Below are 14,971 nucleotides of genomic sequence, written 5' to 3'. Positions count from 1 at the left end.
AGGAACTGGACGACAGGCCTTGTTTCGGGCAAAGATCTTCGGCGTGGCAGAGAAAGACACAAAGAGACTAGAAGGGGCCCACGGAAAGACATCAGCACGCGGTTGACTCCAAGTGAGACTAGCAGTATGTCTGCGAACGAGAGACACTTTGCCCGTTCCGTCTTACATCGAGATCTTGAGAGTTCAGGTTATGGACGATGGATGGGAGAAAATGGGGCCCGCGACGTTCAAGGTGCCACACTCACCGCAAGCTATTGGAGGCGTCGGCCAAAACTCAACTACGGTACGAGAAAATCATCAGTGGATAGGCTCCATCGTTCGTCAGTAGCGCTTCCTATCGTGCCATATCGTGCCATTGTCTCTGCCATGTCTCAGTCACTAGCCGCAAGGTTCGAGATCTACGATCCTTGAACACGCGAGGTCAGAACGGTGCACAAGATTGCCGAGTGATTAACGTGCACCACAGAGATGCAAACGAACCGACGGGGCTATGATGGCTTCACTCTGGGAGCTTATAGCGAAGAGTATTATCTCAAAATATCGTGATCTGTCTGCCAGCCTCATCCCTAGACGCTCCAAAACATGAGGGTTCAACCCACGCTTACACGTACGTCCGCCGTCACACGATGAGGGATATCCAGCACCAGCTCCAGCGTTCGAACGTTGACTGCCTCACCATACGCGTACCTGAAGACCTTCTCTGCGTCTACCTAAACCCTCGAGCGTTTCTGAACCCTACTTGCCTATGCACAGCCCCCTCTGACAGCCGCCGTCTGATGTTTTCCAACAACGCCATGAGGTCAAGAACCCGAGCCGCTTCCGAGCCCGGTGTCAGCCATTCCCGCAGCGACCCCTCCAGGGCTGACCAATGGAAGGCCACAGAGATGGGCATCCCGAGGGTAAGGTATCGTATGGCATTGACCAAAAGTTGAAGCCGGCCGGGAATGAGAAGCTGAAAAGGCCGCCTTGACGATCATACTGCGGTGGCTTGCGTGGCTGGGGGCGGAAAGCTTCAAGGCAATGGATGTGGACGGGGCGGTGGCTTGAACCACAGAGCTACACACGTTTTGATAGTTTTTTGATATTGGGGAGCACGGCAGTTCATCATCTGCCACAAAACGCCCCTCCCAGCAGTGCCACCTTACCGATATTTCGCTGAAGACGGCATATTGGAAAAGAAGGCCCGTGTTGGCGAGTATCTAACCTCTTCCAAGCATAGCCTCATGATGAAAGGGCCACACACCCCAAGCCGGCCCGCCCGCTGTCCACGTCGCTTGCCATTGTCAATAGTCTCGTATCCGTGCCCCGAGCTAAGACGATTCGTGGATCACGGGAAAGGGCCCCATCACCGAAAGAAATAACCCGACAGGGTCCCCTCTTTCTCTGTGTTTCCAAGTCCAAGTGGCTCGACACCAACTAAGCGAAGGACGGCGCACGGTGCCGCCTCTTCCTCTCTTAGTCTTTACCAAGCCTTGCTCATCGCACTAGACTAGGCTGGTTGGCACGGTTGTCTGTTGGCTTCTTGGGGTGGGGGGCACGACGACTGGACGCCCTCTCTGGCACCTTGGGCGTCTTGGGAAACGGGACCGGGAGCAGTCGGTTTCTCTAGCGGGCGTCGAATGATCTAAGCGCTTCCGCGCCGGCTGGCGGGCGGCTTTTGTTGCGAGCGGCCCCCCCGCGTCGAGAGACGGCGTTGAAGGAGCTTATTCCCCACTCCGCGGTACCCACTCCGTGCGGCCGGAGAGGGCGGAGCCACACCCAAATGGCTGGGAAGAGATGAGGGATGGTGTTGATGATGTGGCTCAGGCAAAGCCGTTTGCGGTCACACGGGAACTTACCGTACTGTTCTACACACCAGTCGCCAAAAGGTGTGAAGGCCACAGAGGTCTAGGCCTGCCTTCATAGACACACGAGACAGAGAATCACTTGCTATGGGCGGGGGGATGGGACGCTAGCTTTGGTTCCGTGTGTGTGTCACTGGCTGCGGCGCCAAGAAATGAAGGTGCTTTGGCATCGGGCGTCATCAAGATGGGTTCGGGGACGGGGAGCCATCATCATGGGAGGGAGCACGGGGCAATGCACGGAGAAAACAACATCTGCAGGAGCCTGGAAGGTATCTCGATGCCTGCGAAAGGTGGTATAGCACGATGGGTGGTAGCATATTGGCTCTCGTATGAGCTGTTGAAGCTGTTAGAGAAGGCCATTGTGGGACTATAGTAGGCAGCGTGGTTGCTTAAGATCGACCCCGAGTTTGCTTTGTAAGTGCCGTCTGGTGTTTCTGTGAGGCGGACAAATCGTTTCTGGCACACCATCTTAAAATGATGCGACAGTTGGCTGGAGTAAGTGTCTGGAGCCGCGGGGTGAGCAGTGCACTTTCACACTTTTGGGAGACTTTCCTCCCCTCTTTACGCAAGAGGAAGGGCAAAGCTTGGGATGGACTTGGATAGACCTTGATGTACGTGGCCGGTCTCATGAACTATGGAGAGGATGACGATGTTCGTTCCCATCCGCTTGGATGTGGCTTGAGAAGAGGACCCCTATGCCCTGCCAATATGTCGTAAGGGCTGTTAAGGAGAGGCGGCGTTGGCACGGACCGCAGATATTCACACAAATCTTCATACCATGACGCCAGACGCCGCAGAGGCCACGAGTCTGAGAGCCTCATTTGAGTCATCAAGCAGCAGTATTTCCACTATTATGGCCGAGAACCGTACCGTTGGTAAACCGCGGGATCCTGCAAGTGCACGGCGACCTATTGTGGTCAATCGTGTTCACGGCAGGTCGTCATCTGCCATCAAGGGCCGTGATTGACTTTCAGGAACCATCACGTTCGACGTGAACTCTGGCACAAAATGTATTGAATGGCAGGGTCCTTTTCCCCGTGCGCGCGTCGAGGAGAAGAGTTTGGGCCACCATGACTCGTCTCGTCATGGTGCGCTTCTTGCGCTTCGCTAGGACCACGCCGTCACGGCGTGGTCATATCCTACGGTTAGTGTGTCACGGAGTGAGGGTATCCAAACTCTGTTCTCTCATTGCTCGAAGTTAATGATGGTGAGATGGAATTATGAGATGGATTGAGTTGTAGATGGTGGCAGATGCTTTTGCTTTCTTGCAAGCACGCGTTCGTCGCGGAAGGCGCCGAAGTCGCGTGTTTGTAGATTTAGGAGAATGATGGTGTTTGGCTTGGCATGGTCTTGAGCGCAAGCAACGGGAAAGTTTACACTTTTGTTATGAAAGACATGTTGGTCGTATGTTAATGTTGCTGTTGCCCCTTTGGCCACGATCCCTTGATGAGCGGTCGCATCCGTTACGTCCTGGCTTTCTCGCGGCGTGATAAAAAGCGTGATGTTAACACTAGCGGCGTCTAGGTAAGGTGAGAGAAGTTGAGAACATGTTATGGGCCCCGAGATTCTGCAGGGAGAGGAAACGATCGCGATGAAGCCGCGATGGTTCGGCGATGGTATCGTTTCGTTTGGTGAGAAACTGACTCGTTCGCCCGGCGCCGGTTCGTGAGATCTATCTAGGTTCTTGATCGCGGCGCAGCCAGAGACGGCGTTGCGAGGCGTCGCAACAGACCTCGTGGCATAGTATTCCGCTTCACCCGCTTCATCCGTTTGCAGCGGTCGGAAAAAAGGTTACACCATGGACGATGGAACCTCAGCCTGCGGGCGTCTTTGTCAGCGTGGTAGCAAGCGCACTTCGAAAGTTTGGCTTTCTGGTTTGGGTGTAGGTAGGGAAGATGGCAGATGAGAAACATCGTTTTCGGAAATCCGAGAAGGAAAAATTGCTATGGCGGTGGTGGTGGCTGACCTTAACCTCCTCCCGCGTCCGTCAACTCCACCGCCATCCAGGTTTTTACGGCCGGTCGGAGTCGGGTAAGCTTTTTAGTGGGAACTGGGGCTCTCCATACCGACGTCAAAAGGCTCGCGGTCTACGGCCTTGCTCCGTGCTCGTTCGGCACGATGGCCGGCGTTCGGTTGGAAGTTTCGTGTGAAACGTGACCGTCGAGGATAGGGACTCCCGTTCTCTGTTGAATCTTCTTTTGACTTTGAGGTCATCGTCCAGGAGCGACCTCGGACAATGGACAGGGCTGGCTGTCCTCGTGATGAGCTTTTGGGAGACTTCGGCCCACAAGGCCGAAATAGGAGAATTTCGGGAGAGAGAAAGACAGAAGATGGGGACTCCGCGGAATAAGGTTGAGTTTTCTCTTCCCACACTTGAGATAGCTTCCGCAGTGTTGAGACATTGACAGGTTGCTGGGGGTCCTTTTTGAGTTATCATGCACTTCTTCTAGAACAGGGTCCGGTAGCAGGACCCGGCGAGGTCAAGGATAGATGCCTTTGAGTTGCGAGAATGGATTCTGGGAGGTCAGGCTGGTTCGAAACATCCCGTCGTGGTCTGTCTCTTACAATGACATATTTGTCTTCGAGGTAGGCAGGGCTTGTTCGTGAGGTTTGTCGGGAGCTTCGGTGTTTCTGCGACGCAAGGGAGCCATAGCTGATACTCGTTTGCGACTCCTTCCGGCGGCCATGGGATGAATCTCTTACCCGTCTCATTGATTTCTTACTTGTTTTGAGATGAGGATGAACTCAAGGTCTGGACGAAGCAGACCAGATGGACCACAAGGGTTTGTGTTATCGTTATTTACATACCATTCCATCTTTCGATCTATCGTCGCGGACGTCGGAAGTGTCAGAAGAGACCAAAAAGGGAGTTGCGATGTCGGATGCTCGATTTACGTAGGGCTGGCCGCATTGATACCATCTTTCAGCAAACATGAAACCATTATTATTACGATTTCAGAACCATGAGCTTAAGTCAATCAAGCATTTCTTGGAAAAAGCGAAGAAGAGGTGTTCATGAAAGAAATAACACGGTAAACCTGATTACTTGCACCATGAATAAGCACGCAGTAACATCTGCGAATAAGCCTCCTCATCAAACCTTCGAATTGTTTCCTTGATTCCCTACGGACATCCTCTTTTCTCGGATCCGGATTGTCAGGCACAGGTTCTTGACGTCCACCGTGCGCGGTCACACAACCTTATCTTCTTCCATCTCGTCTGTTCAAAACTCTGGCATCATGCCCTTGACGAGGCGGTCGCCTAATCACTTGGCTTGATCGGACCCCCAGGCACCGGGGACTGGGTCACCACGGGCCTGCCTGGGACCGGCTTGTCCGGAACGAGGGGTTCACCGGGGATGGGTTTGTCTGGGATGATGGGACCGACAATGACATCCTCGTTGCAGGCTTTGAGCGCCGCGATGATTGCTTGGTCCAGGTTCCAAATCTCAAAGGGCGGGGTGTTGCTGTAGATGAGAAGGAGACTCGTGAGAGTTGCGCGGAGACTAATTAGATCAGATGGCTTGCAAGAGCCAATCTCGAAAATTTGACGCTTCGTATTCGTGGTTGGGCTGAATATGGTCGTTGCTTCGCCAAGGGTGATGGTGTCTACTTCCACTCCCTTGCTCGCGAGGATGTCGGCCATGTGTAGGAGGACCATATAAGTTCCGAAAGAGGGTTTGGTCCCATGAACAATGGGCTCCAAGAGAGTGAAATATGTTTCTTTGAGGGTATTGAGATCTTCCGCGCGCTCAGCCAAAGCTTGCGATAGTCTCATAGGAGTGTCTAGGTCATTCTCATGTTATCAACTTAGGCACCGAAAACGGCCGTGGTCGTAGTATGTACCTGACGAAGACAATTTGCGCTCGAGAAAAGGCCCACCAAGCTGTGTAGGAAGTTAGGAAGATTCAGACTGACATCAGGGGCACCTCAAAGTGGGCATGATCAAGCATAGAGAGGGACTTTTCTTACATCACGCTTACCAGGCTTGACTTCCGGGCTGTCAGTAGGAGGAAGCAGGATGGGGCCAACTGGGTTAGGTGAGGTAGCTCCTCCACCAGGGACGAGAATTGTAGAGCCACCTCCTATTGCGAATTGAGGCGCGGCGTTGCTCATGGCCAAGAGGCCAAGCAAAACTATGGCGTAAGACGCCATGATGAGCACTAATAAGGATTTTCAGATGGAGTCTATCATATCATTGCAATAAGTACCTACTTAGTAGTCTGCTAGGAGCAGCAAACAGGCGATAGTGGGGTTTTATAGGCAAAAAACCCCATGAAAAGGAATGTAGAAACGTCTCCTTGCGATTCACAACGGAGTCGAAGAAGTTAGCCCATGTGCTAAATATATGCATGTTATTGGGCAGTTAATAAGAGAGCATAGCGGGAAAAATGAAGCTGCAAGTGCCATTTATCCAAACACTTAGAATCTGATACACGCTATTGAGCCATTTTAGCCGAATTTATAAACTGCTGCCAGATCACACGGATAAGTTGAATATCTGAATTGTAGCTGAGCTATCAGCTATCAAGAGACATTACTTTGGGATTACGGAATCGCATGTCCGCGAGCAATTGAATAATGGATATTTGGGTGATGAAGCCTCAAATGTTGGCAGCACCAGTGACTCGTATACACGTTCAAACAATCCTTGATGCGCCAGGGACGTGAAGCTCCTTGATCGAGAAGGATTAGAAAAGACCAGTCGCTTCCCATCACACATCGAGGCCATGTGCGGCAAACACGAGGCCTGGTAGAAACCTCCATTCTGATTCAAAGTAAGAACAACTTAAATAAAGGAGCCCATTGGCCCAATGCCTGGCGGAGCATCGCCTCCCAAGATCGCATCGATGGCGTTGAGATCGCCAGGGTCAAAGAATTCAAAAACATCAAAACCTGCGGGCCCCTCGAAGAGGGAAGGGTCAAAGACGGGCATAGTATCACTGTTTGGCGGGCAGTTTCCGTCATCAACATTGCTGATGCCTACAGCAGGCGCGTCATGTGATACTGTTTGGTCCTGCCGAGGAGTATTTGGCGCATTTGTTGAGCCGGACCCGTTTTGCTCATTCATGGCGTTGGTGCAGACTTGGTCTATCTCTTGGATCACTTGTTCCGCTAAATCGACCATGACCTGGGCAGACCTGAACATGCTGCTCATTCCACGTAGTGTCTTGCAGGTTGACTGGAGCTGTCGTCGCGATCTCGCTGTCAACATTGGCACTTTGGATGATCGTAGTTCTCGATATGCGACCCGCAGGGATAGAGATACGGCGTATGGTACGAAAGTCATGTGCGATACCGTGTTGCCGAAGTCCTCAATGATGGTTGTGATCTTCATAGCGGAGAGAGCTTGTCGGTTGAGTGCCAGCGAAAGGTGCTCAGATCTTGTTGAACCAACGGGAATCCGGCATGATAGTATGCCAATGCCATGATAAAGAAGTTCCATGGAAGCTGTGACACAATCAGCTTCATCCAAGACACCTTGAAGTTGGACTAGACTTACCCAACAAACGAGATTCAACACCGAGAGCCTTTGACTTTTCGACGAGGCTATCAAAGCTTGGGAAATCCTCCATGACAACGCAGCCTGTGTTCTTTGCTGCCGGGCGATACAGGTCGATGATGCACCCGAGCAAGACCACAATCTCGAGAAACAGTCGGAAGCAGCTGTCTTGCTCTCGAATACACTCCACCATATCGCGCCCCAAATCTCTTTCGTGTATCATCACCGGCCGCCCGTGGAAAGCGGCGTTGAGCTGATCCATAGCCCAAACACAACAGAAAAGCCGGGTTAAATACGACGGATCCTCAGACCTAGCAGGCGGGTTTTGGAGGTGAAGTCCCACTGTCTGGGCGTTGCTGACGGCCTGTGCCGCCAGCTCGGCAGACAGGTGGCGATCTTGCGAGAAGTGGGTGTATAGGGAGAGAATCACCATGATGGCGACGGCTTGGACTCGGTCCTTTACCAAGCCGAGGCTGAGTGCTTTCCGGATGGCAGAGGAAAGGCGAAGTGCGAATTCTGAGTAGCTCAAGACGGCCGACGAGTCTTTCCCGAGTGTCAAGTAGGGTCTAGCGCTCGGATTTGAGCCGGCAGCTAGGCATATGGCTTGTTTGCAGAGAACCTGGGATATTGTTGATGTTGGCGTCCGGAGTATGTCGAGATTCATGACGGGTAGAATCCGATGAACATCTCGAATGTAGATCTTTTCGAGGTGTTCATAATCCTCCTTTTTCGGCAACACGGCGAGAAACTGGTGTACTTCATGGTCTATCGAGACTGCCGATGCAAGTTCTGGTGTGAGGCTACCGCCGTTGTTTCTGCGAGAATACCAAACGCCAACGGCGTTGGATTCGGCATGACCGCGACTTGTTGCTGGACTGTCCGCTAGGAATGCACCCTCTGGATTTAAGTCGCCTACAAACCTGTCGTCATTGTGGTTCGAGTGGGAATCTGCTGGTTGGGCTTTGTCCCCAGGAGTTGAGATATGAGTTGAATCTGTCGCTTGAACTGCTGGGCTCTCAATGGGAACCACTGCTGTCCCGATCGAAGGTACTCGGCCATGAGCAGGAGTTCCCGTGTTGTTATTGTTGAGTCGTATGAGCCCTCCCCGAGGATCTGCATGACCGGAACGACGTCGAGGCTGCTTAACTGGAAACGTCGAGTTCTGGGCAGGAGGCTCCAAGTTTGCAACATGAATCGAGTCGGCTGTCTGATCATCGTCGCCGGCATCGTTATCATCACCGCCAACGATCTCTCCACCTGAACCACTGTCCGCTTCTACAGTTGACCTATGATGAAGAGACGGACCTATTGGCGTTACGGCCACATCATCCGGCGAACCATCCTCGGCGGAAGTGGCCGGCCCCGATGTTTGGCCCCGTTTCCTCCAGTGAACGCCGTGCGGAGGCGGAGACTCCCCTTCCCCTAGTGGATGAACACATCGTTTCTGTAAATCCGTCAATACTCTGTTCTTCAACCAGAAAGGGAAGGTATCGCGGCGAGACCGCACTCCGATTGGTCACTAATCAGGCATCCCGAATGGCACCCAGCAAGGACCATGGTCCAAGTCTGTCTCTCTTACGACTTCACCTGCAGGGGAACTGGTAAGATGATTGACTCACTTTTCGTCTCCGACAAGTATCACACGCATGTAACGCAATTTTACGCTTTTGAACGGGAACATTAGTGGTGTTGACGAACTTGAGCTTGAGCATTCTGTCGGCATGAAGGTGAAGACCTGGCGGGCTTGGGTTTGCGTGGCGGCGGTTCACAACATATCGACTGGCGGGGCTGCCGGCATTGCGGCGATCGGACCAGCCCAAAACGGAAAGGCCGATGACGTACCGCTGAAGACCAGTTCGTCTCCAAGATCACACACATAAATTCTTGCATCTACCTCTAGATCTCTCCCAGGCAAGATCTGGTGAGGTTCGATTATGAGAAGCTGACCTCAGTTAAAGGTTTGTAATGGTGCAAGTATATTGCTAAGTGTTCGCTGAGCATGTGTCGTTTCGCACTTAAGGCTCTAAAGCTACCTACCCAGAATCACGCATACAAAGGCCAAATATTTCCCAAAAGTTTATCAACGCTGATTCTCTACAAACACTGAACCGGAATATTAGCACTCATCTTCTATCATTCCCGAAAATTTGGAAATCACTTACGCAGCCCTCAAAACCACCTTCGCCACAAGGGGTATCCTCCGCTAACATGCAGTCTCCTCTCCAAGTGTGTCGGTCTCCTCCTTCTGCTGCACTGCAACAAAAGGTATTTCGTTCCTAGTCAAAAACGATAAAAATGAGTAAAGGATCTTACAGTCACACAATGTGCAGTGGTGCCATCATACCGGGTAAAGCGCTTTGCAGCTCAGATGATTAGCCTGTTTTCCATAGTCGGTACACCACCACGCATTGGCCGAGCCTAATAACAGGGCACTAGCAGAAAGGAGAACGGCGGTGAACTTCATGATGTGAAACTGGTTATGGTGGAAATGAGTATGAAGACGCTGGCAAGAGATTCTTGGTTTCTGTTAAATACTTTACTACTTGTAGAATGCCAGACGCTCCGCTATTGATTAGTTCGTCTGTAACTGCTTCGTGTGCCGCATGGACTTTCCAGGACATGAGTGCCGTATTACTCGTGCTGCGCAATTGAGATAGAGAGGCATCTGTCGATCTACTATTCGTATAATCGAGGGGGTATACTGCATTACTCATGGCGTCCAACAAACATGCCGCCTCAGTCCACACCCAATTTATGTGTATCCTCTTACTAGGGTTGCACCGAGTCATACCTCACTCGAGAAGGGTCAAACACAATGGATTTGACAAATGTAAATAATTTCTTATTGTCAGTGCCCTTCCGTAAGGAGGTCAGTAAGGGCAAAGCAGGGGAACACAAGAAACAAAGGAGCAGCTCGAATATATATAATCACGCAAGGAGTCCATGTGGATACATGTAATCACGTAAGGAGCACACGTCTAGTCATGGAGGGAGATTTCACTAATTCATCCTTTTGACCACAACGGCAGTTGGCCTCTGGAGACTTCCACCTTACGTCACACGCAGATTGACAGTTATCCTAAGTCGAAGTAAATACTAATTTCCTCTAACCAAATATGTCCTGAGGTCCTGGGCATATGGAATCAATCCTGTACCGAGTGATATCTGGAAGGAGGCCACTGACTTAACTAACCTGATCACGCGCTTATAATTTCAAGTACTATGCTCGCTATAAAATAGGGAGAAATCATCTGCGTCTATAAGGACTTTGAAATTGTTGTTGTGAGTGATTGGTTCCTCGTTTTCGGAAAAGATGTGTTGTGAAAGTCACAGGCAAGCGGAGACGAGGTCTTCCAGTCGTAAGCTGCGAGTCCGTAAAGGTCCCACATAATAACCGAGAACACTCTATTTTACTTTCCCCTTCACCTACGGCTGCTTTGTTGATCTCTGATTGTCTTTTATTAAGGCTGGGTAGACTTGCCCGATTTCAATTACAGAGGCATGTCATTTGATGAGATTAATAGATAGACGGAAGAGATGGTAAAAGGAGGCAGAACTCTCAAGGTTTTGTAGTATGTACTAAGATGAGTAATCTGAGAAATATCAAGGCCAGACCGACACCTTTGACCCGGCGAGGTGGCCGGGTAACCGGCATCAACTGAATGAGTCGTAAATGGCGCTGCAATCTTCCGTACGATTACGACCTCTGCCTGCACATACCGAGAACAACAGCGTTGCATAAGTAGTTCGGAACGTGCGGCCCCAGTGACAATTTCTTACAAATTTGCGTCTGTGACCACTGAGTGTACTGACTTTATTTTCTTCAAGTAGTTTAATCATACGACCTCCAATGAAGTTATTCTGCGGGTCTTTTGCCTTGCTGGAAAGAGGAAGCCGACTAACCAAATAGCCGATCACATAGATACCTAAGGTAGCTTCAGCAATACTGAAGTCGCGGAATCATTCGTTGTTTTGCAAAGCTTGATCTTGGATAGATCGGACTCAATTCTCAAAGTGAGGTACACTAGTAGGCATTCTGCATGATCATCTTTATCAAGTCCAAGTCTTCCCGAGCATCCACGGCCGAGGTCTTCGGGATAGTCTTCTTCGTCACACAAGAGTGAAAGTCCAAAAACTCAAGCGTGAAGGGATCCTCATACGTTTTCCTGACAATTTTCTCTTGGTAACCATCACCTTTGGCAGTCTCGATTTTCTCCCTGATGGTCATGGTAATAGGAAGCCCCTTAACGTACGGAGTATCGTAGTCAACGCGCACAATCTTCTCTCGCGAGTAGGTCTCGATGTGAGCGTCAAACCTGGGTACGTCGATGATACCTGACTCGTACATGACGGGGAAGCCTTCGTATTGGAACAACACGTTCCAGATTGGCAACCCAAGAGAGGCACCCACAACTCGTGAGGGCATGCCGACCATCTCGCGCAAAGCAGAGAAGTCATGTACTCCAAGTCTATCAGATAGACGTGATGGGTCAGCGAGAAGGAAACTCTCCCTTTGGATCAGCTCTGCCCAGGGATGTGACCTACCCTGTGAACAACCTGAACATCGTCATTGACTCTGGCGTTGCCTCAACCCCAATTTCCTTGATGAGCGCTGTTTTGACCATCTCCTCTTCGGTAGACTTCATCTCTGCCGTATCTTGCTTCGGGTAGTCGGTGTATTTCTTAGGAAATGTGCCAGACTGGTCTACGAAAGAGCTATTTTGCCCAATGATATCTGCAGTATCTCTTGTCAGCCTGGTCTCTAATCTTCAACATACCGAACATTAACATACCCCTGACGCGAATGTAATCAATCTTTCCCATCCCTCCCACTTCCTTCACAGCATCGAGGAAGGATTCGGCATATCGTCTTTGGTACCCCACAAAGACTTTCGCCTCAGAGGTCTGCTCCGCCGCGATGATGGCATCAAGGTCGCGGTAGTTCAGTGCGAGAGGCTTCTCTACGAATACATACTTGTTGTGCTGAAGAGCTAGGATCGCTTGTGAAGGATGGAATGCGTTAACGTTGCAGATGACCACAACGTCCGTATCGGGAGAGGTAATCAACTCTTCAGCATTCAATGTCGTCTTGGGTGACCCGCCAGCGACCTTTTTGGTGCAGAGGTCGAGGGCTTGTTGAGAGACATCGGAGATGTAAGTGATCTCAAAATGGGTGGACAAACTGTTTAGCACTAGAATATGGGACACCTGCATTGGTGAAGCTTTAGTGTCTGCAGAAAAAAAAATGAATTCAGATGTAAGACAAACCTGCGCGAGCTCTCCCAAACCAATGACTCCGACCTTGAGAACCTGGTTGAGCTTGGTCCCGTTTGTTACTCCGACCATTTTGAGAGGCGGCGAGAGAGCTAGGCTGAAGGGTTTACTGCAGGCGGCCAGATCGAAGCTGGGTTGTTTTAGTCTTCTCTCCAAAAGAACAAGTCATACAACATTCAACAACATATAAGCAATACAGTCAATCAAATGTGCCTTCCTCAATGTTGAAGACGCAAGGCCCACCTCTCCTGGCGGCTGTCGAGGACTTGGAGCCTCGCCCCAAGTTTCCGAAGGATTGCGCGTCGCGGCCGCCATTATCCGAAGGATCAGAGAAAGATAGCTCTACTTCAGGCTCCGGACAAGCGGACCGTCTGATGCAATCACAAACATGCCCCGAATAAGATCAAAGCGGCGGAATGGACGAAAGATCTTTTCATCCTACGCGCGCTGGAAGCTGCATTGTGACGGCGCATACAGCTTTGTGGTACCTTACATGGAGCCCTTTGCATTTCTACTGGAACGGCAAGGATTGCATCTTACATCAGCTAAGCACCTTCAAATATGCAAAACTTCCATATCCGGTCAAATCCTACAATTGAGGGGCGCGCCACCATCTTGAAGCAGGCGGCCCGTCGCCTCCGGCCCCTGAGTCTGAGGCGTCCCGCCCGGAAAACGGGAAGGATCGCGAAGGATCGCGAAGGGTAAAGTCGAAATCATCAGCCTGCATGGACCCTGAAGATACAGCCGGAAGGATTGGCGGGGCTTGCATGATACTTCGAGTTTCCTTTTCCGCTACCGACCGTGGTCATTAGGCCAGACGGCCTAGCGAAGAATGTCCCTTCTCCAAGCACCTCATGATAGTGCCAACGAACAACCTCATCTTTGCCAAACATACACGTTCTCGAAATCTCTGAATTCAACGAAATGCCTCAAGCCTGGCGAGTTTACCTGTACGGCGCTGGCTCAATTGCATGGCGACATGGCGTTGCGGCGGAAAGCCTTGGCGACGATGTTCAGCTTTTTGCTGCAGACCCCTCCAAAGATGCTCGGGAAGCATTGCTCGCCAAATTTCCCAAAGCTACTGTCTATGAAGATGCAGAGGAAATGCTCGCCAGTTCTCCAGGGCAAGAGCGCGACATAGTCGTGGTGGCCGTGCCTCCATTCTTGCACCACGCAGCAACACTATGCGCGTTTCGATCCAACCGCCATGTTCTCTGCGAAAAGCCGCTGGCAACATCCGAGAAGGAGATGAATGAGATGTTAGCCGCTAGCGCTGAAGCCAATAGAGTCTTTGGAGAGTGCAGCTTTCGATATCTCGGAAATACAGCTTTGGATCGTGCCCGCCATTTAATCGAGACGGGTGGAATAGGGTCTATCTATCATGCCCGCTTTATCAACCGCCAGCCAAGAGCTCGCGCGGGAATCGAGTATCAACCGTCGAGCAGATGGTTTCTGGAGAAGGAGAAGTCTGGCGGCGGCATCGTATTTGACTGGGGCGTCTACGATGTCACCATGTTCTTCGACGTCCTCCGCCCAGTCGCTGCCACAGTCAACCATGCCTGGCTGGCCACGCCAACTACCGGTGCTGACCCGTCTGGGACAGTCATTTCTGTCGAGACACATGCTGGCGCGTCTCTGACTTTGAAGCTTCAGGACGGTACTGTGATCCCATTCTACTGGGAGCGAGCAAGCGGTTTCCATGGAGACGCCCAGGTCGCTCTGAGTATCGACGGCACGGCTGGTGGTCTGACATGGGAATGGGTCCCGACTTTTGACTACAAGAATGAAGTCGATGAGCTAGAGCAAGGCTTCAAGCTGGTACACTATATCGACAATAACGGCCAAGTCGAGGCTAAGGAAGAGAAGTTTCCTGCTTTCGGGTGGGAGGACGCAAATCAACGCCCCTTATTGTCCTTTGTCGATTTAATCGAGGGACGCGACAGCGTTGCTCTGTCCAGGAGCAGGCTCGGGTTCAATTTTGGTGTCGTATCAGCTATCTACAAGTGCGCCTCCGAGGGCAAACCCGTTCATGTTCAATTGAAGTAAATCAGGGGGCCAGATATTTGATTTAGACACCATTAATGCAAAATCGAACAACCGCGAGTACTTAAGTCAACATACCCACTTCCTGGCACCCCCCTGTTTCTGGCACCACAAAAACGATGGGATCACAACCCAACCTCCTCATTACTATTAACTATTGATCCTCAACCACACCCACTACAATACAGCTGCCAGCCTCACTAGGGCATTCAGAGTCGCTGGATTCAGCCGTGATAACCTCCTTTTCACCCGCTTCGATTTGAGCCCGATGGATATCCCTGATGTTCGCGAACTTCGTATTGGGATCG

General features: G+C 51.1%; 5 protein-coding genes across 5 annotated transcripts; 2 read left to right on the top strand and 3 right to left on the bottom strand.

Annotated features, from left to right (window-relative positions):
* Positions 1-794: 794 nt before the first annotated feature.
* CTAM01_13736 (uncharacterized protein) lies at positions 795-932 on the top strand (the record flags this gene model as incomplete). Its single annotated transcript, XM_060529738.1, has 1 exon — positions 795-932. The coding sequence occupies one exon, from the start codon at positions 795-797 to the stop codon at positions 930-932; it is 138 nt and encodes a 45-aa protein (XP_060375651.1).
* A 4,173-nt stretch (positions 933-5,105) lies between these two features.
* CTAM01_13735 (uncharacterized protein) lies at positions 5,106-5,998 on the bottom strand (the record flags this gene model as incomplete). The annotated part of the gene is made up of 3 exons (XM_060529737.1): positions 5,106-5,629; positions 5,690-5,729; positions 5,816-5,998. The coding sequence occupies 3 exons, from the start codon at positions 5,996-5,998 to the stop codon at positions 5,106-5,108; spliced, it is 747 nt and encodes a 248-aa protein (XP_060375650.1).
* Positions 5,999-6,632: 634 nt separating this feature from the next.
* Positions 6,633-9,810, bottom strand: CTAM01_13734 (fungal specific transcription factor domain-containing protein; the record flags this gene model as incomplete). Its single annotated transcript, XM_060529736.1, has 4 exons — positions 6,633-7,294; positions 7,347-8,768; positions 9,010-9,190; positions 9,691-9,810. The coding sequence occupies 4 exons, from the start codon at positions 9,808-9,810 to the stop codon at positions 6,633-6,635; spliced, it is 2,385 nt and encodes a 794-aa protein (XP_060375649.1).
* Positions 9,811-11,370: 1,560 nt separating this feature from the next.
* CTAM01_13733 (oxidoreductase family protein) lies at positions 11,371-12,692 on the bottom strand (the record flags this gene model as incomplete). Its single annotated transcript, XM_060529735.1, has 4 exons — positions 11,371-11,815; positions 11,892-12,081; positions 12,140-12,554; positions 12,615-12,692. 4 exons carry the CDS (start codon positions 12,690-12,692, stop codon positions 11,371-11,373), a joined length of 1,128 nt encoding a protein of 375 aa, XP_060375648.1.
* An 852-nt stretch (positions 12,693-13,544) lies between these two features.
* CTAM01_13732 (oxidoreductase family protein) lies at positions 13,545-14,666 on the top strand (the record flags this gene model as incomplete). The annotated part of the gene is made up of 1 exon (XM_060529734.1): positions 13,545-14,666. The coding sequence occupies one exon, from the start codon at positions 13,545-13,547 to the stop codon at positions 14,664-14,666; it is 1,122 nt and encodes a 373-aa protein (XP_060375647.1).
* Between the last annotated feature and the right edge of the window lie 305 nt (positions 14,667-14,971).

The sequence above is a fragment of the Colletotrichum tamarilloi genome, assembly GCF_030869305.1.
Source record: "Colletotrichum tamarilloi strain Tom-12 chromosome Unknown Scaffold_104.1, whole genome shotgun sequence".
NCBI lineage: Eukaryota > Fungi > Ascomycota > Sordariomycetes > Glomerellales > Glomerellaceae > Colletotrichum > Colletotrichum tamarilloi.
Note: the sequence above shows the minus strand (reverse complement) of the source record. Positions and strands in the feature narration are given on the sequence as shown.